At 40.3% G+C, this 13,050-nt stretch overlaps 1 protein-coding gene across 3 annotated transcripts in view; it reads right to left on the reverse strand.

The window, feature by feature from the left end:
• Nucleotides 1-13,050, reverse strand: part of LOC133870340 (uncharacterized) — a 53,915-nt gene that overhangs the window by 9,190 nt on the left and 31,675 nt on the right. For all 3 annotated transcript variants that reach the window (XR_009900700.1, XM_062307436.1, XM_062307435.1), the window contains exons 4-6: nucleotides 10,367-10,486; nucleotides 9,831-9,959; nucleotides 9,611-9,736 (exon numbers count right to left, since the gene is read on the reverse strand). Coding sequence is in view for 2 of the 3 variants with exons in the window: in XM_062307436.1 (XP_062163420.1) it covers nucleotides 9,611-9,736; nucleotides 9,831-9,959; nucleotides 10,367-10,486 (375 nt within the window). In the remaining variant the exon portion in view is untranslated. The remainder of the gene's footprint in view (nucleotides 1-9,610; nucleotides 9,737-9,830; nucleotides 9,960-10,366; nucleotides 10,487-13,050) is intronic.

Consider the following 13,050-nt stretch of genomic DNA (forward strand, 5'->3'; position numbering starts at 1 on the left):
CCACATCTTTGTGGCAACCTCACAATGAAGAAATAAGTGATTGATGGATTCTCCACAAATCTTACACATACAGCACAACTCTACCACAATAATATTTCTCTTACGTAAGTTATCCGAGGTTAAGATTTTTCCTAGAGCCGCCATCCACACAATCACCAATATATAACTTGGTAAACAGTGAAAATTATAGGACAACCACCAAGTCTTTACCTGTTCAACAAATTCCTCTTATGTCAACCACATGTTTTCAAATTTGAAATACCTGCTTCCTCCTCTTGGGCCTTGGCACCCCACAATCCAAAATCAAAGGAAAATGATCTGACATGATTCTTACAATCGTCTTTGTGAAACATTAGGAAAATGTCCTTCCCATTCCGGATAGAAGAAATCTATCAATTCTAGACCATGTTTGCAATTCCCAATTCTTTTTAACCAAGTAAAATGCCCCCTTACAAGGCGGATATCCAAAAGGCTTAAAGATGAAATCTCCTGTCGCTGAAGTGTGTCTAGTCTCACCTGATTTTTCGCTCGGAAACTGAACCACATTAAAATCTCCCCCAATACGCTGCGGCAACTCCCACCAACTCATCAAACCAACCAATTCATCCCACAAATACCTCCTTTCACCATCATCATTCCTTACCTTCTTCGATCTTCTTCAACCGTTTAAAGACATAGCCAACTTCCCGACAATTTTTTGCTACTTCAACTTATATTCACTAGCCTACCTCCGTCTTCGAAATCCAACTGGTCACCAGGCATCACCGCAACTGCACCCGCCGCACTACCATCCTTCAAAGCAGATTCACCCGACCCATCCCCCACTTCCTTCCCGTTAACCTTCACTTTCTATATCACCTTCTCTGGTTATCATCCTCTGATGATAAACAACCTCCATTTTTCTTTCCAGCACCTCCCCTTTCCTCACCAAGCTCTAATCCTCAATACGGTCTTTCGTGTTTTTTTGTTAAACTCCACTTGCCCATCTGAAGGCTTAACCATATTTTCTTCCAACTCAGTCCCAACTTGAAAAAAAAACCCACTGCCAATTTACTCAGCCAACTATCGACCTCTTTTTTTTTTTTTTTTGATAAGTAATTACATCATAAAAATAGCGCAGAGGGGCGCAACCCTTATACACGGACAGTATACAAGAGAACCCCTAAAAGAGATGAACAAAGAATAATTTTAAAAAGTCTACATAAGTAAAGACGCTCAAGCTATGATGGGACGCTATCCAAATATATAACGTATTGAGCAACCGCTTCCGTAGCTCCACCATAGATGTCTCTACATCTTTAAAGAGCCGCGCATTCCGCTCCCTCCAAATACACCACAATAAGCACAAAGGAGCTAACCGCCAAGCTTCTTTAGCACGACCACTCCCAATCGCCACCCCTAACTATTCAACAACTCCAACACCGTTCATGGCATAACCCACTGTACCCCAAATAAAATAAGAATGTAGCTCCAAAGATCCCGAGGGATTTCGCAGTGAAGCAACAAATGATCAATAGACTCCCCACTCTTCTTACACAAACAACACCACTCAATCACTATAACATTCCTCTTACGCAAGTTATCATGCGTCAATATTTTGCCCAAAGCAGCTGACCAAACGAAGAAAGCCACCTTTGTTGGAACCTTAACACGCCATATATTCTTCCAGGAAAAAGAAGGAAAAGGTGGGCCATCTTTCCTAATAAGCTCTTCATAGAAGGATCTCACCTCAAATAAACCTTTTTTAGAGGGATTCCACACTAATCCGTCACCCTCTCCATGTCGAGCTGAAATGGAGTATAGTCGATCGAAGAAAGAAATGACCATATCCATCTCCCAATCCTGGATTTGTCGCGTAAAAAGAACATTCCACTGAATTACACCATTATGAACAGCCAAATTATCCCCCACCATTGCATCTTTGTTCCTCACTATACTAAAAAGAGCTGGAAAACATTGCTTCAATGATCTATCCCCACAACACCAATCATGCCAAAAACTAATATTTGATCCATTCCCCACTTCAAAACGAACAAAATTGCGAAACTTCTCACACCCCCTCCTAATATATTTCCATACACCCACTCCAAAAGAACCCGACACCTCTTTCAAGCACCACCCACCCTTTAGACTCTTAAATTTGGCATCAATCACCAATCGCCATAAAGCCTCTCTCTCCCTACCATATCTCCACAACCACTTACCCAAGAGTGCTCGATTGAACTGGATGAAATTGTGAGCTCCCAACCCACCTGCATGCAAAGGAGTACAAATCTTGTTCTAATTTACTAGATGAAATTTGGCCTCGTCACCAATGCCACCCCAAAGAAAATCCTTTTGAATTTTATCAAGACGATTAGCCACCCTCAATGGAATAGGAAACAATGATAAGTAATGCGTAGGAATATCGGAGAGCGTACTATTAAAAAGAGTCAACCGAGCACCCTTCGACAAATACATTCGCTTCCATCCCGCCAACCTCCTTTCCAGTTTTTCAATAACACCATTCCAAAGAGAAGTGGACTTGTAAGAGGCACCCAAAGAAAGGCAAACCCAGGTAAGTCATAGGCAAAGATGCAACCCGACATCCAAGAAGATTAGCCAACCCTTCGACATCCTCTACTTCACCAATTGGAACAATTTCTGATTTTCCTAAGTTAATTCTCAAACCAGATGCAGCCTCAAAGCTTAAGAAGATACATCTCAAGAGTCGAATTTGTTCTTCTTGAGCACCACAAAAGATCAATGTGTCATCAACAAACAAAAGGTGATTCACAACTAAGGCCTCGGAATCCCTGGAACCCACTGAAAACCCTGTCAAATTACCTTGATCCAATGCGTCAGCTAGCATCCGACTCAAAGCCTCCATAACCACCACAAACAACAAAAGGTTAAAAGGATCTCCTTGTCGCAAACCACGAGAACTACTAAAAAAACCCGACGGGGTTCCATTTACAATAATAGAAAATCTCACCGTAGAAATACAAAAACGTATCCACTCCCTCCATTTTTCCCCCAAACCACATCTTTGCAACAAATAAAGCAAGAAGTCCCGGTTCACATGATCATATGCCTTCTCCAAGTCTAGCTTACACAGGAGTCCTGGGTCTCTCGATCGAATATGCCTTCTTCAAGTCTTTCTTAATTGAGTACATCATCTCCTTCACGATGCTAAGAGGAATAAAGCTCTCATTGTCCATCGAAGGAAAGTTCCCAAAATCCCCACAAGCTTGATTCCCGGGTAACGTCACCATAATTTTCTTACCAAAATCATCCAACTCCTCAACGTTTGGTTCTCCGCTCTACCCAAATTGTCCCCGCTTGAAATTTCTAATTCCTTCTCATGCCCCTTCCCTAGAACCACTATGAAACTTCTCCAGCCGCCTCCTCCATACTCTAATAATTCCAAATATCTTCCATGGCCATTTATCTCCTCTAAGCAACGTAAACTGTGTTCCCAGAACATATCGACCGATAGAAGTCTTTCATCTTTGCCCCTCTAATCAATTCCTCCACCATCGTATGCAGCCATATGACACTCATCTTACCCATCATCACCGCTCTAAGCATCTCTTTGCTCCATTCGGCAAAACAGATGCCTTTGAATCCCACTGCAGTCCAAATCTCAAACACCTTTGCTTGTACGTAGGAAAAAACAAGATATCCCCCTTACACTAGCAAATGGTATCTTTGAGTACTCCTTTTAGAGTATTAACACAAACATGACTAACGTTTCCCTAGATTGTGGCAAATGGAATTAGAGTCCACTTAGTAATTTCACATGGCATTAGAGATCTACAACACAATGCATACCCTAACAATACCCAAAATTTCAGCATGGGGAGATTTTGATACTCCAGATTATGAAGGTGTTGTGTTTAATCTCAAATTGAGTAGGTGAATTGTAAAGGTGTTGCATAGGTAGGTGCCAAGTCCCATATTGGTTATATACTACATGGAACTGACTATATAGATGATTTCAAGAAACTCCAACATAAGTGTGATTGGTCCTTTTGAAGAATAACACAAATGTAGGTAGTGCTTCCTTGACATGTAACAAATAGCATCCAAGCCAACCTCATAAAGCCATGTGACGATGGGGCATTATAGTATAACGCAAACCCTAACAAGGTCGTTAGGAATTTGAGTGGTGGAAATTATGATACCAGGATTATGAAAGCATCGTATGAAAATGCATTAAGTCCCACAATGGGTAGGTAGATTGTGAATAGTTCTATAAGCACATGCTAAGCCTCACATTCGTTGTTTAATAGGTGGCACTAGGCTTTATAAATTATTTCAACAAAAATTGAACTTCGACTAGACCTTTTGGAGTGAGTATAGCGTAGATGTGGCCAACGCTTCATTGCGTCGTGACATTTTAAGATGACACTGTTATATTTCTCATTTAAGAAAAAGGAAAAAAATTAAAAATTAAAAAAAAAAAAAAAAAAAAAAAAGCTTTCCTGCAAAATATATTTTTAATAAATAGCTTCTCATTTCACGAAAAAGAGTTCTCCAAACTTTTGCCCTTAATTCGACTCAAGACAACAAAAAAGAAGTTACATCACTTTTTTTTTTTTAATGCGTAATCGAAATATATTTAAAAAGTGCAAAAGATATAACCTAAGTACACAAAAAGTATACAAGAGATCCACCTAACTAAAAAGAGAAAAAAGGTTAAGAAAATCATGAAAACCAAGCAAATTAGGATTGTTTAAAGCAACTGTCTAGTGATAAAGAGTATTGAAGAAAAAAGACTTTAGTTCCACTACCATCCTCTTGCGGTCTTCAAAACTTCTATCATTTCCTTCCTTCCAAAGACACCACAAAAGGCAAGACGGGATCATCTTCCACACTACTGCACTCTAAGATCTGCCACTCAACCCTCTACAAGCAGCAAAAAGGTCTACTACTTGTCTAGCCATAACTCAAGTTAGCCCAACACGAGTGAAAATAGCACTCCATAAGACACCTAGCAATCTCACAGTGAAGAAGAAGATGGTCCTCAGATTCCCCATTCCCCTTACACATACATCACCAATCAATCACAATGACATGCCGCTTCCTTAGATTATCCAAAGTAAAGATCTTCCATAGGGCAGCCGACCAAGCAAAAACGCCGCTCTCATGGGGACCTTATTCAGCTAAATATCCTTCCAAGGGAAGGGAGTATCATTACCATCATGAGGGACAAGGACGTTATCGAACGATCTAACCTCAAAACAACCCTCTTGGAAGGAACCTAACAAAGCTTGTCTTCACCTCCCTGTCTCAATTTAAAGGAGTACAACAAATTGAAAACGGAATCAAAGACATCCACCTCCCTAGCACAAGTCATAAGAAATTCTGTTGTAACTTCTCTATGCGATTGGCAACACTAGCAAAGGGGAGAAAGAGACAAGAAATACATAGGGAAATTGGAAATGGTGCTCTTGATTAGGGTAATCCTACCACCCTTAGACAAGTACAACAAGCCAAGCAACACTCGATCTTCTCTATAACACCATCCCAAATAGAATTGGCCTTAAAAGAAGCTCTCAAGTGGAGACCAAGATACGTCAAAGGCAAAGAAGAAACATCGAGCATAGAATATGGTTGATACCTAGGCACCTTGAGACGAGGAAGGGCGTAGGGACAGAGTAAAGCTTGACTGAAAGGAGAGGGTAAGGTGCCACTTCTTAAGAACCAGCTCTTGATAATAGCATGGGAATTTAACGCGGGTTGGGCCCTCGCTTTTTCACCATTACAGAATTGGTCTTTCCAAATTATTAACTCTTCTAGCTCACTAGATTTCAAGCCCTCATCAACTAACACAAGAACCCAATCCACTTTCCCCTTTATTTTCTCTAGCTGACTTCCCAAATTTCGTAGGGTCCCATTAACACCGACCACATCACCCCCTCCCTCATATAGTCATGCCTATTGCTGCAACGCGAAAGCAAGGAATGGAGGCGGCTAGAGTCCTTCCTTGAGTAACATCCTTTTGAGCCTGAGGTATAGACACAACGGTCCTTGCTAGCATTCCCTACGTTACAAGTTACGAGGTGCACACTCCACCGTCACTACCGGCGCCTATGCGCACTTCAGCAACTACCTCTCCCTACCTAGCACCCCTGCATAGGTCCTTCTGCTAGCACCTATCAACATCGTCTTTCCCATTGACATCGAGGAAGAACCACCCACAACATTCGATTGCAAACCACCAATCAACAACACTTGTCAACTCTGCTTCGCTCGCTGAGAGAGAGTTCGAGAAAAGCCACCACCTTTCTCATTTCAACGGCACAACTTCAACCCCTCCCTTCTCGTCCCTCCAAGATTACAATAAAACCTCTCCATTCACCACCCCATACTCCGCCACCTAGAAATACCCGCCAAACTTATTAGAGCACCTCTGAGCAATGAAAGCCTTGTTCCCATCCCTTAACGTTTTGATAAACTCAATTGCCTCTACTCTTCAAACCAACTCCTCCACCGTGGCCGGCAACCAAGCAACACTCACCTTACCCAAACAATGTTCGAGAAGCCCCTCGGCTCCTTTCAACCAAATGTAAAACAGAAACCTCCCCCCCCCCCCCCCTTCTTCCCCCCTCTTCCCCTTTCTACAACCGCAAGAGCTCAAAGGCTTTAGCCTCTACTTAAAACCAACTCAAGAAACCCATCACAAACAGCCAGAAACCGATGACTACAACCACACCAGCACCAGAGAGGGAACACAAAAGAAGGAAGATGTCGGCACGCACCTACATGTGCCGACGAGAGAGAGTGCGTCCTCCTAACGGATTTTTTCTTTCCTTCTCACCATCATTCTCTGAGGGGGGGGGGGGGGGGGGGGGGGGGGGGGGGAGTATTGCTTGTATAGATTAGGGGAAATGTATTGTTTATGATGAGATTATAGGGTGTGATGTGGGTTGTGTATAGGAGTGATTCTATTGTTAATGTAACTTTGTCTTGCCTGGATATGGAAGCGTTCTCTAAGGATGAGCCCATTCCATTGAAATCTTTCCCCCCATTTGCTAATAAAGAAAGTATAGGGGCAAAGTCTTTAGCCAGAGTATTGCAAAATAGTAAAGGAAAATAGTTATATTGTAGGGCTTTCATTTGAGGGTTTGGAAGAGGAGCTTATGGCCTTGTTTACGGCCATTGAAGCAAGCCACTCCCAAAAAGGAGGGCGTCTAATTTCAAATTGGTTAATAAAAAAAAAATTAGAGAATTAAGAAGGTTTTCTTGTTCCATCAACTATGACTCGAATGGCTTATCCTCTGGAAGATGCTTATGATCACGTCAATTGGGATTTTCTCCATTATATTTTGAGACGTTGTGGTTTTGGTGCTAAATGCAAAAAGTGGATTTCTACTTACATTTCCACGGCTCACTTTTCCATCTTGATTAACAATAGCCCGAACGGTTCCTTCGGGAGTTCTTGGGGCTTTCGCCAAGGAGACCCTCTCTAGCTTCGTCTTTTTGTTCTAGTCATGGATGCTCTAAGTAGGATTCTCTATCAAGCGATGGTTGGGGGTTTTGTATCAGGTTTTCGGGCTAACAACATCAACCCTTCTTCTTTGGAAGTTTCTCACCTTTTGTTCACACATGATATTCTTATTATGTGCGATGCAAATAGTGAACATATCCATAATTTGGATCACATTCTCCTGTGTTTTGAGGCTGTTTCGAGATTGAAGATCAACCTTCAAAAATCCGAGTTAGTCACAGTGGGAAGGTTCCTAATATAGAGGAGCTGGCCGGTATTTTCAATTTTAGAATTTCTTCTTTTCCTATGAAATACCTTGGTCTTCCTCTAGGAGCCCCCTTCAAATCGAGAGCCATTTGGGATGGGGTAGTCAAGAGAATAGAAAAAAGGTTGGCTAGCTGGAAAAAGATCTACTTGTCAAAGGGGGGGTGTCTTACGCTCATCAAGAGCACGTTATCCAGTCTTCCTACATACTTTCTTTCCCTCTTCCCATTACCAATAGGTATAGCTAGGCGATTGGAGCGCCTCCCGATAGATTTTCTTTGGGATGGTCCAGGCAAGGATCCAAAAATTCATCTGGTTAATTGGAAGACAATTTGCGACGCTGTTTCCAGAGAGGGGGTTGGGCATTAAAAAGTTGATGGTATTCAACAAGGCTCTTCTCAGTAAATGGCTTTAGAGATTTGGGTATGAGGAACATTCCTTATGGAGACAGGTGATTGATTCGAAGTATGGGCTCAAGAGAGAAGGTTGGTGCTCAAAGGAAGCTTGAGTTTCTTATAGGGTGAGCCTTTGGATGAATATTAGAAATGGTTGGGGTTCTTTTTCCAATTTTCTATCTTACATGGTTGGGGATGGTTCACAAATTAGTTTTTGGCATGATGTTTGGTGTGGAACAAAGCCACTAAAGCATTCTTTTCCCGAACCATATTCCATTGATTGAGAAAAGGAGGCTTATATGTCTAATTATTTGGACCTATCCAGTTCCAATATCCATTGGAATCCTAGTTTCATTAGGGCTGCCCATGATTGGGAACTAGAATCTTTCAACTCTTTCTTCAGTCTCTTGTATTCCTCAAAGACGCATCCGGGGGAAGTGGACAGCTTGTTGTGGACTCCCTCTAGCAACCATAGGTTTACAGTGAAGAGTTCTTATACTCGGTTACAGTCAAGTGAGCACAGTTTTTTCCCTTGGAAAAGTGTTTGGAAGGTCAAGCCTCTTGTGGACAACAGGACTTGGTAGAATCCTCATGGTGCATACCCTTAGAGAGAGGGGTTTCTCTCTAGCTAATTGGTGTTGTCAGTTTAAAAAGAATGAGGAAACGACTGATTACCTTCTCATCCATTGCGAGTATACTTTGGCTCTTTGGCAATTGATTCTGAACCTTTTTGGAGTCTCGTCGGTTATGCCTAGCAACATCCAAGAGCTTCTACATTGTTGGATAGTACAAGGGAAGGGACATCCCAAAGAGGCAATCTGGAAAGTTATTCCTGCCCTCATAATGTGGAGCATTTAGAGAGAAATGAATCGTTGTCTTTTCGAAGATAGTGAGACAAACGTGCTCTTTCTAAAATCTTCTTTTTTGAGATCTCTCTTGGGATGGATTCTTGTTAATGTTCCAAACTTTGTCAAAACAAATTTGGTTGATTTGATTTGCTTTTTACATTGTTAAGTCCCTATTTTATACTTTTCATGTACGAGGGTTTAACCTTTTTTTCCTTAATAAGATCTGAATTATTCATCAAAAACAAAAAGAGAGTGAGAAAGTCATAAGAACCTTTTCACACAAATCATTAGGAAAAAAGGTTTGACACTTGACCAATATGGGTGCTAAAAAGGAATATGCACTAACTACACAATCTGGATTATATATCTAATCTCCCCGTGCCCCAACTTCTAATTATTGATAAATAAACAGAAATATAGTTTGAATTATTTTACAGTCAACCAGTTAAGAGTTATACCAAAACAATATTTATTGAGATTCACACAATGAAAACCTGAAATTAACTATATGCTACAACTAGATTTCTTAACTTGCAAGCTTCTAGTAAATAGTTTACTGGCCGATTAACAAAAAAAGTTTTAATAGTCATCAGAGACAACATAACATTTATAAAGGAACAGAAGCCTACATGGATACTGTAAAACAGTGACAGCACCAGGCGTTGTGCTTCAATCCAATTCCCTGGTCCAGATAAATTCAGCAGACCTTGTCCACGAACACCCAGATTTGCATTAGAATGTATGACAGACAACTCCTGTTATAGAAAAAAAAAACAGAAACATCATCTATGAACGCATGATGAGCAATATACTTACAAAAATGCCAAATAAATGGACAGTGACACACACCTTGAGAACAATTAAATTACTAGCCTCAAGCAAGGATGTAGCAAGCATTGCATCATCACCGCCATCTATGAGCATTTTGGAATTCCACATCAAGAATATTTTTACAGACATGCGCAGAGCCCCATACACCTTGGGTTAAACAAACCAAGTTATCATTACCCATATAACAAAGTTAAACATTAAACCTCCAATTGCATCAAACATGGTAGGAATGCATAGCAAGCCCAGTATGTGGCACAACCAGAGCAGTGAAAGTAAGCAGATATATGATACTAAAGATTCACCTAGCCCTGTCTTTTACTTAAAGGTCATTATCAAGAATAGGAATAATCTTATAAAATCAGTAAACAGCATATGAAAAATTGTCAGGAAAATTACAAGAATGCCAGCAATGCACATATGCAGACACATACACATGAAGAGGGAGAGAATGAGAGAGAAGCAGACTTCTTTAGAGCAGCTGAACAAGTACATCAAGATGCACAAGAGCTTCTAGGTCATTACACATAAAAATAATTTACTAAATTGTCGCTTACCTTGATCACAGAGTCACTCATCAACAGTTCTTCCGCCAATAATTCAAACTCTGATGAAGCATAATGTGGAAGCCCAAAGCTCAACACTCCACCACATAACAGACTTATCTGTCCTTGTACCTGAGACAAGGTATCAGCAGATCACTGAATTAAATTACTGAGAAGTATCATAAATTGCATTTCCCAGTAGGATAAAAGGTCAAACAAACTTTAATTTCCTTAATACAAATAGCTGAGAACTTAATTAAGAGCTCTTGTACATAGACATTTATAGTTAATAAAAAAAAAATTCTTATTCAAAAAATTCTCGAAGGCTCCATAATAATAAGTTAATTTTAAATTTACCGATAAAATCTAAACATGCATCTTAATGTATCCATGCTCAAACCAAAATACTGACTGAGATTGGCCCAATAAAACGTGGTTTAAAGAGTTAAAAATTGAATATACAACAATCATAATATCTAGATAAAGTATAAAATACGTACATACACTACCTACTAAATCTATGATAATATGGAATCATGCCTAAATAAGGATGAAGCATTATTAACATCTGACATGTGCAACATATTAACAAGGATGTGGCAAGCGTTGAGGTGGGTGAATCTTTGAGGGAAGCTGTTTCCAAAGAGGTTGTATGTTCTCCCATGGTAGTGTTCGACGTGTGCCTTCAAAACTTTATGCTGGTAAAAGGTTTTTTGGATATCATGGCTCAAGTGGTTGAGGGGCAGCATCTTGAGGTCCTGGTCTCCACTCCTAAGGTTAAAGGGAATAGATAAGAACTTTATGCCTTGAGTAAGATATCAATTATGATGCTAGGAGTCTTGGTTCTTCTCGGGGCAAAAGCAAGAGGGTTGTTGTGATATAATGTTATAGAGGTTTCTGGGGTTTTGTTGGGGTGCTTTGGGTTTTCTGCTGTGGTTGGGTCTTTGAGGGTTTTTTTTTTCTTGTTTCTCGTCTTTTTTGTTCTCTCTATGTTTGCAACCTTTCGTTACTCCGTGTATCCTCAGGGATGCTTTCATCTTTTATAAAATTTCTCTTACTAATAAATAAATAAATAAAAAACATATTAACAAATGCACTAAATGTATGGTAGAAATTAGGAATAATTGGATCTGAAACCATGCTCAACAAGGTGAGCTTTCATTGATATTTATATAGGTTTACAAGTGTTCATGATAAACATAAATTCCCAGAATATAGCCCACGGCTTCTACCTTTACATAGCTGAATTAGAACTCTTTTTGACTTGAGTTCGTATCTATCTATCACACAACGAACTAGGACTCTCCTTAGTACTAGGACTTCAAATAGGAATAGAGTTCTTCTCACAAGAGTCCAGATTGGATTGTGCCTTGGATTGTGCCGCACAAGACTCATGCTGGGACTGAGTCTTGTGTGAGAGTTTCGTTAATACCCTCCCGCAAGATCAACGGCGGAGATTGCACATTGAGCTCGAAACACAACTGTGGGTACCTTCGTGAGACAAGTGGTTTAGTAAGTGCATCAGCAATCCAATCCGAGCTAGGAACAAACCGAACAACCAAGGACTTATCTGCAACACAATCTTGGACAAAGTGAAAATCTATTTCCACATGCTTGGTACGTGCATGGAACACCAGATTGACTGACATGTAGGTAGCACCAAATAGGAGATGGAGTTGCAGAAGGTTGAGTTGAAGGTGAAGTAGGTGAAGGAAACGGAATAGGAGGGAGAATAGTGGTCAGGACAAATGTAGAAGTACTGGATGCAGTAGGAGTGACAACATAGGGAAAACGAGATTCGTGGAAGATGACATCTCGAGAGATGTACATCCGGCCAGACTCGATGTGAAGGCATTTATAGCCTTTGTGGTGTTGACTATACCCGAGGAAAACACACTCTTTTGAACAAGAGGAGAATTTATGAGAGTTATATGGACGTAGATTTGGAAAACAGGCACAACCGAACACTTTGAGGAACATATGATCAAGAATCTTATTAAACAATTTCTCAAAGTGTGATTTGTTATTTAACAATGGAGTGGGCATACAATTTATGAGGTAACAAGAAGTAAGGCAGGCTTCATCCCAGAATTTTTGAGGGAGATTACTTTCAGCTAGCAATGCCAAAGTTGTGTCAATTAAGTGTCTATGTTTACGTTCGACACAACCTTGTTGTTGATGTGTATGAGGGCAAGAAATACGATGAATGATGCATTTGGACCCAAAGTAAGAGTGAAGATTGCGATATTCACCCCCCCAAATCAGATTGAACACTTATGATTTTAGAATTAAATAAACATTCAGCCATAACTTGAATTAAAGAAAAGTGGGCATAACATCTGATTTTGCTTGAATAGGAAAAACCCATGTATATCGACTAAAGGCATCTATAAAAGATACATAAAAGCGATTTTCATTCATTGAAAGTGTTGGAGAAGGCCCCCATACATAAGAATAGATTAAATGTAAAGGACTACAAATTTTAGAACTAGAAGGATAAAATGGCAGCTTATTTGGAAGAACTGGAAGCTGGAACTGAGAAACAACTATTAGAACTATGCGGAAAGCAGGATGACCTAAGCGCTTGTGCCATGAATCTAGAGAGGTGCGTTCACCAACAAGTGCTTGTTTTATTGACGAAGAACTAGGAGAAGGAAGAAGTTGATAAAGGCCATCATTAATGCGCCCTTGATGGA

The sequence above is a fragment of the Alnus glutinosa genome, chromosome 6 (assembly GCF_958979055.1).
Source record: "Alnus glutinosa chromosome 6, dhAlnGlut1.1, whole genome shotgun sequence".
In the NCBI taxonomy this organism is placed as follows: Eukaryota; Viridiplantae; Streptophyta; class Magnoliopsida; order Fagales; family Betulaceae; genus Alnus; species Alnus glutinosa.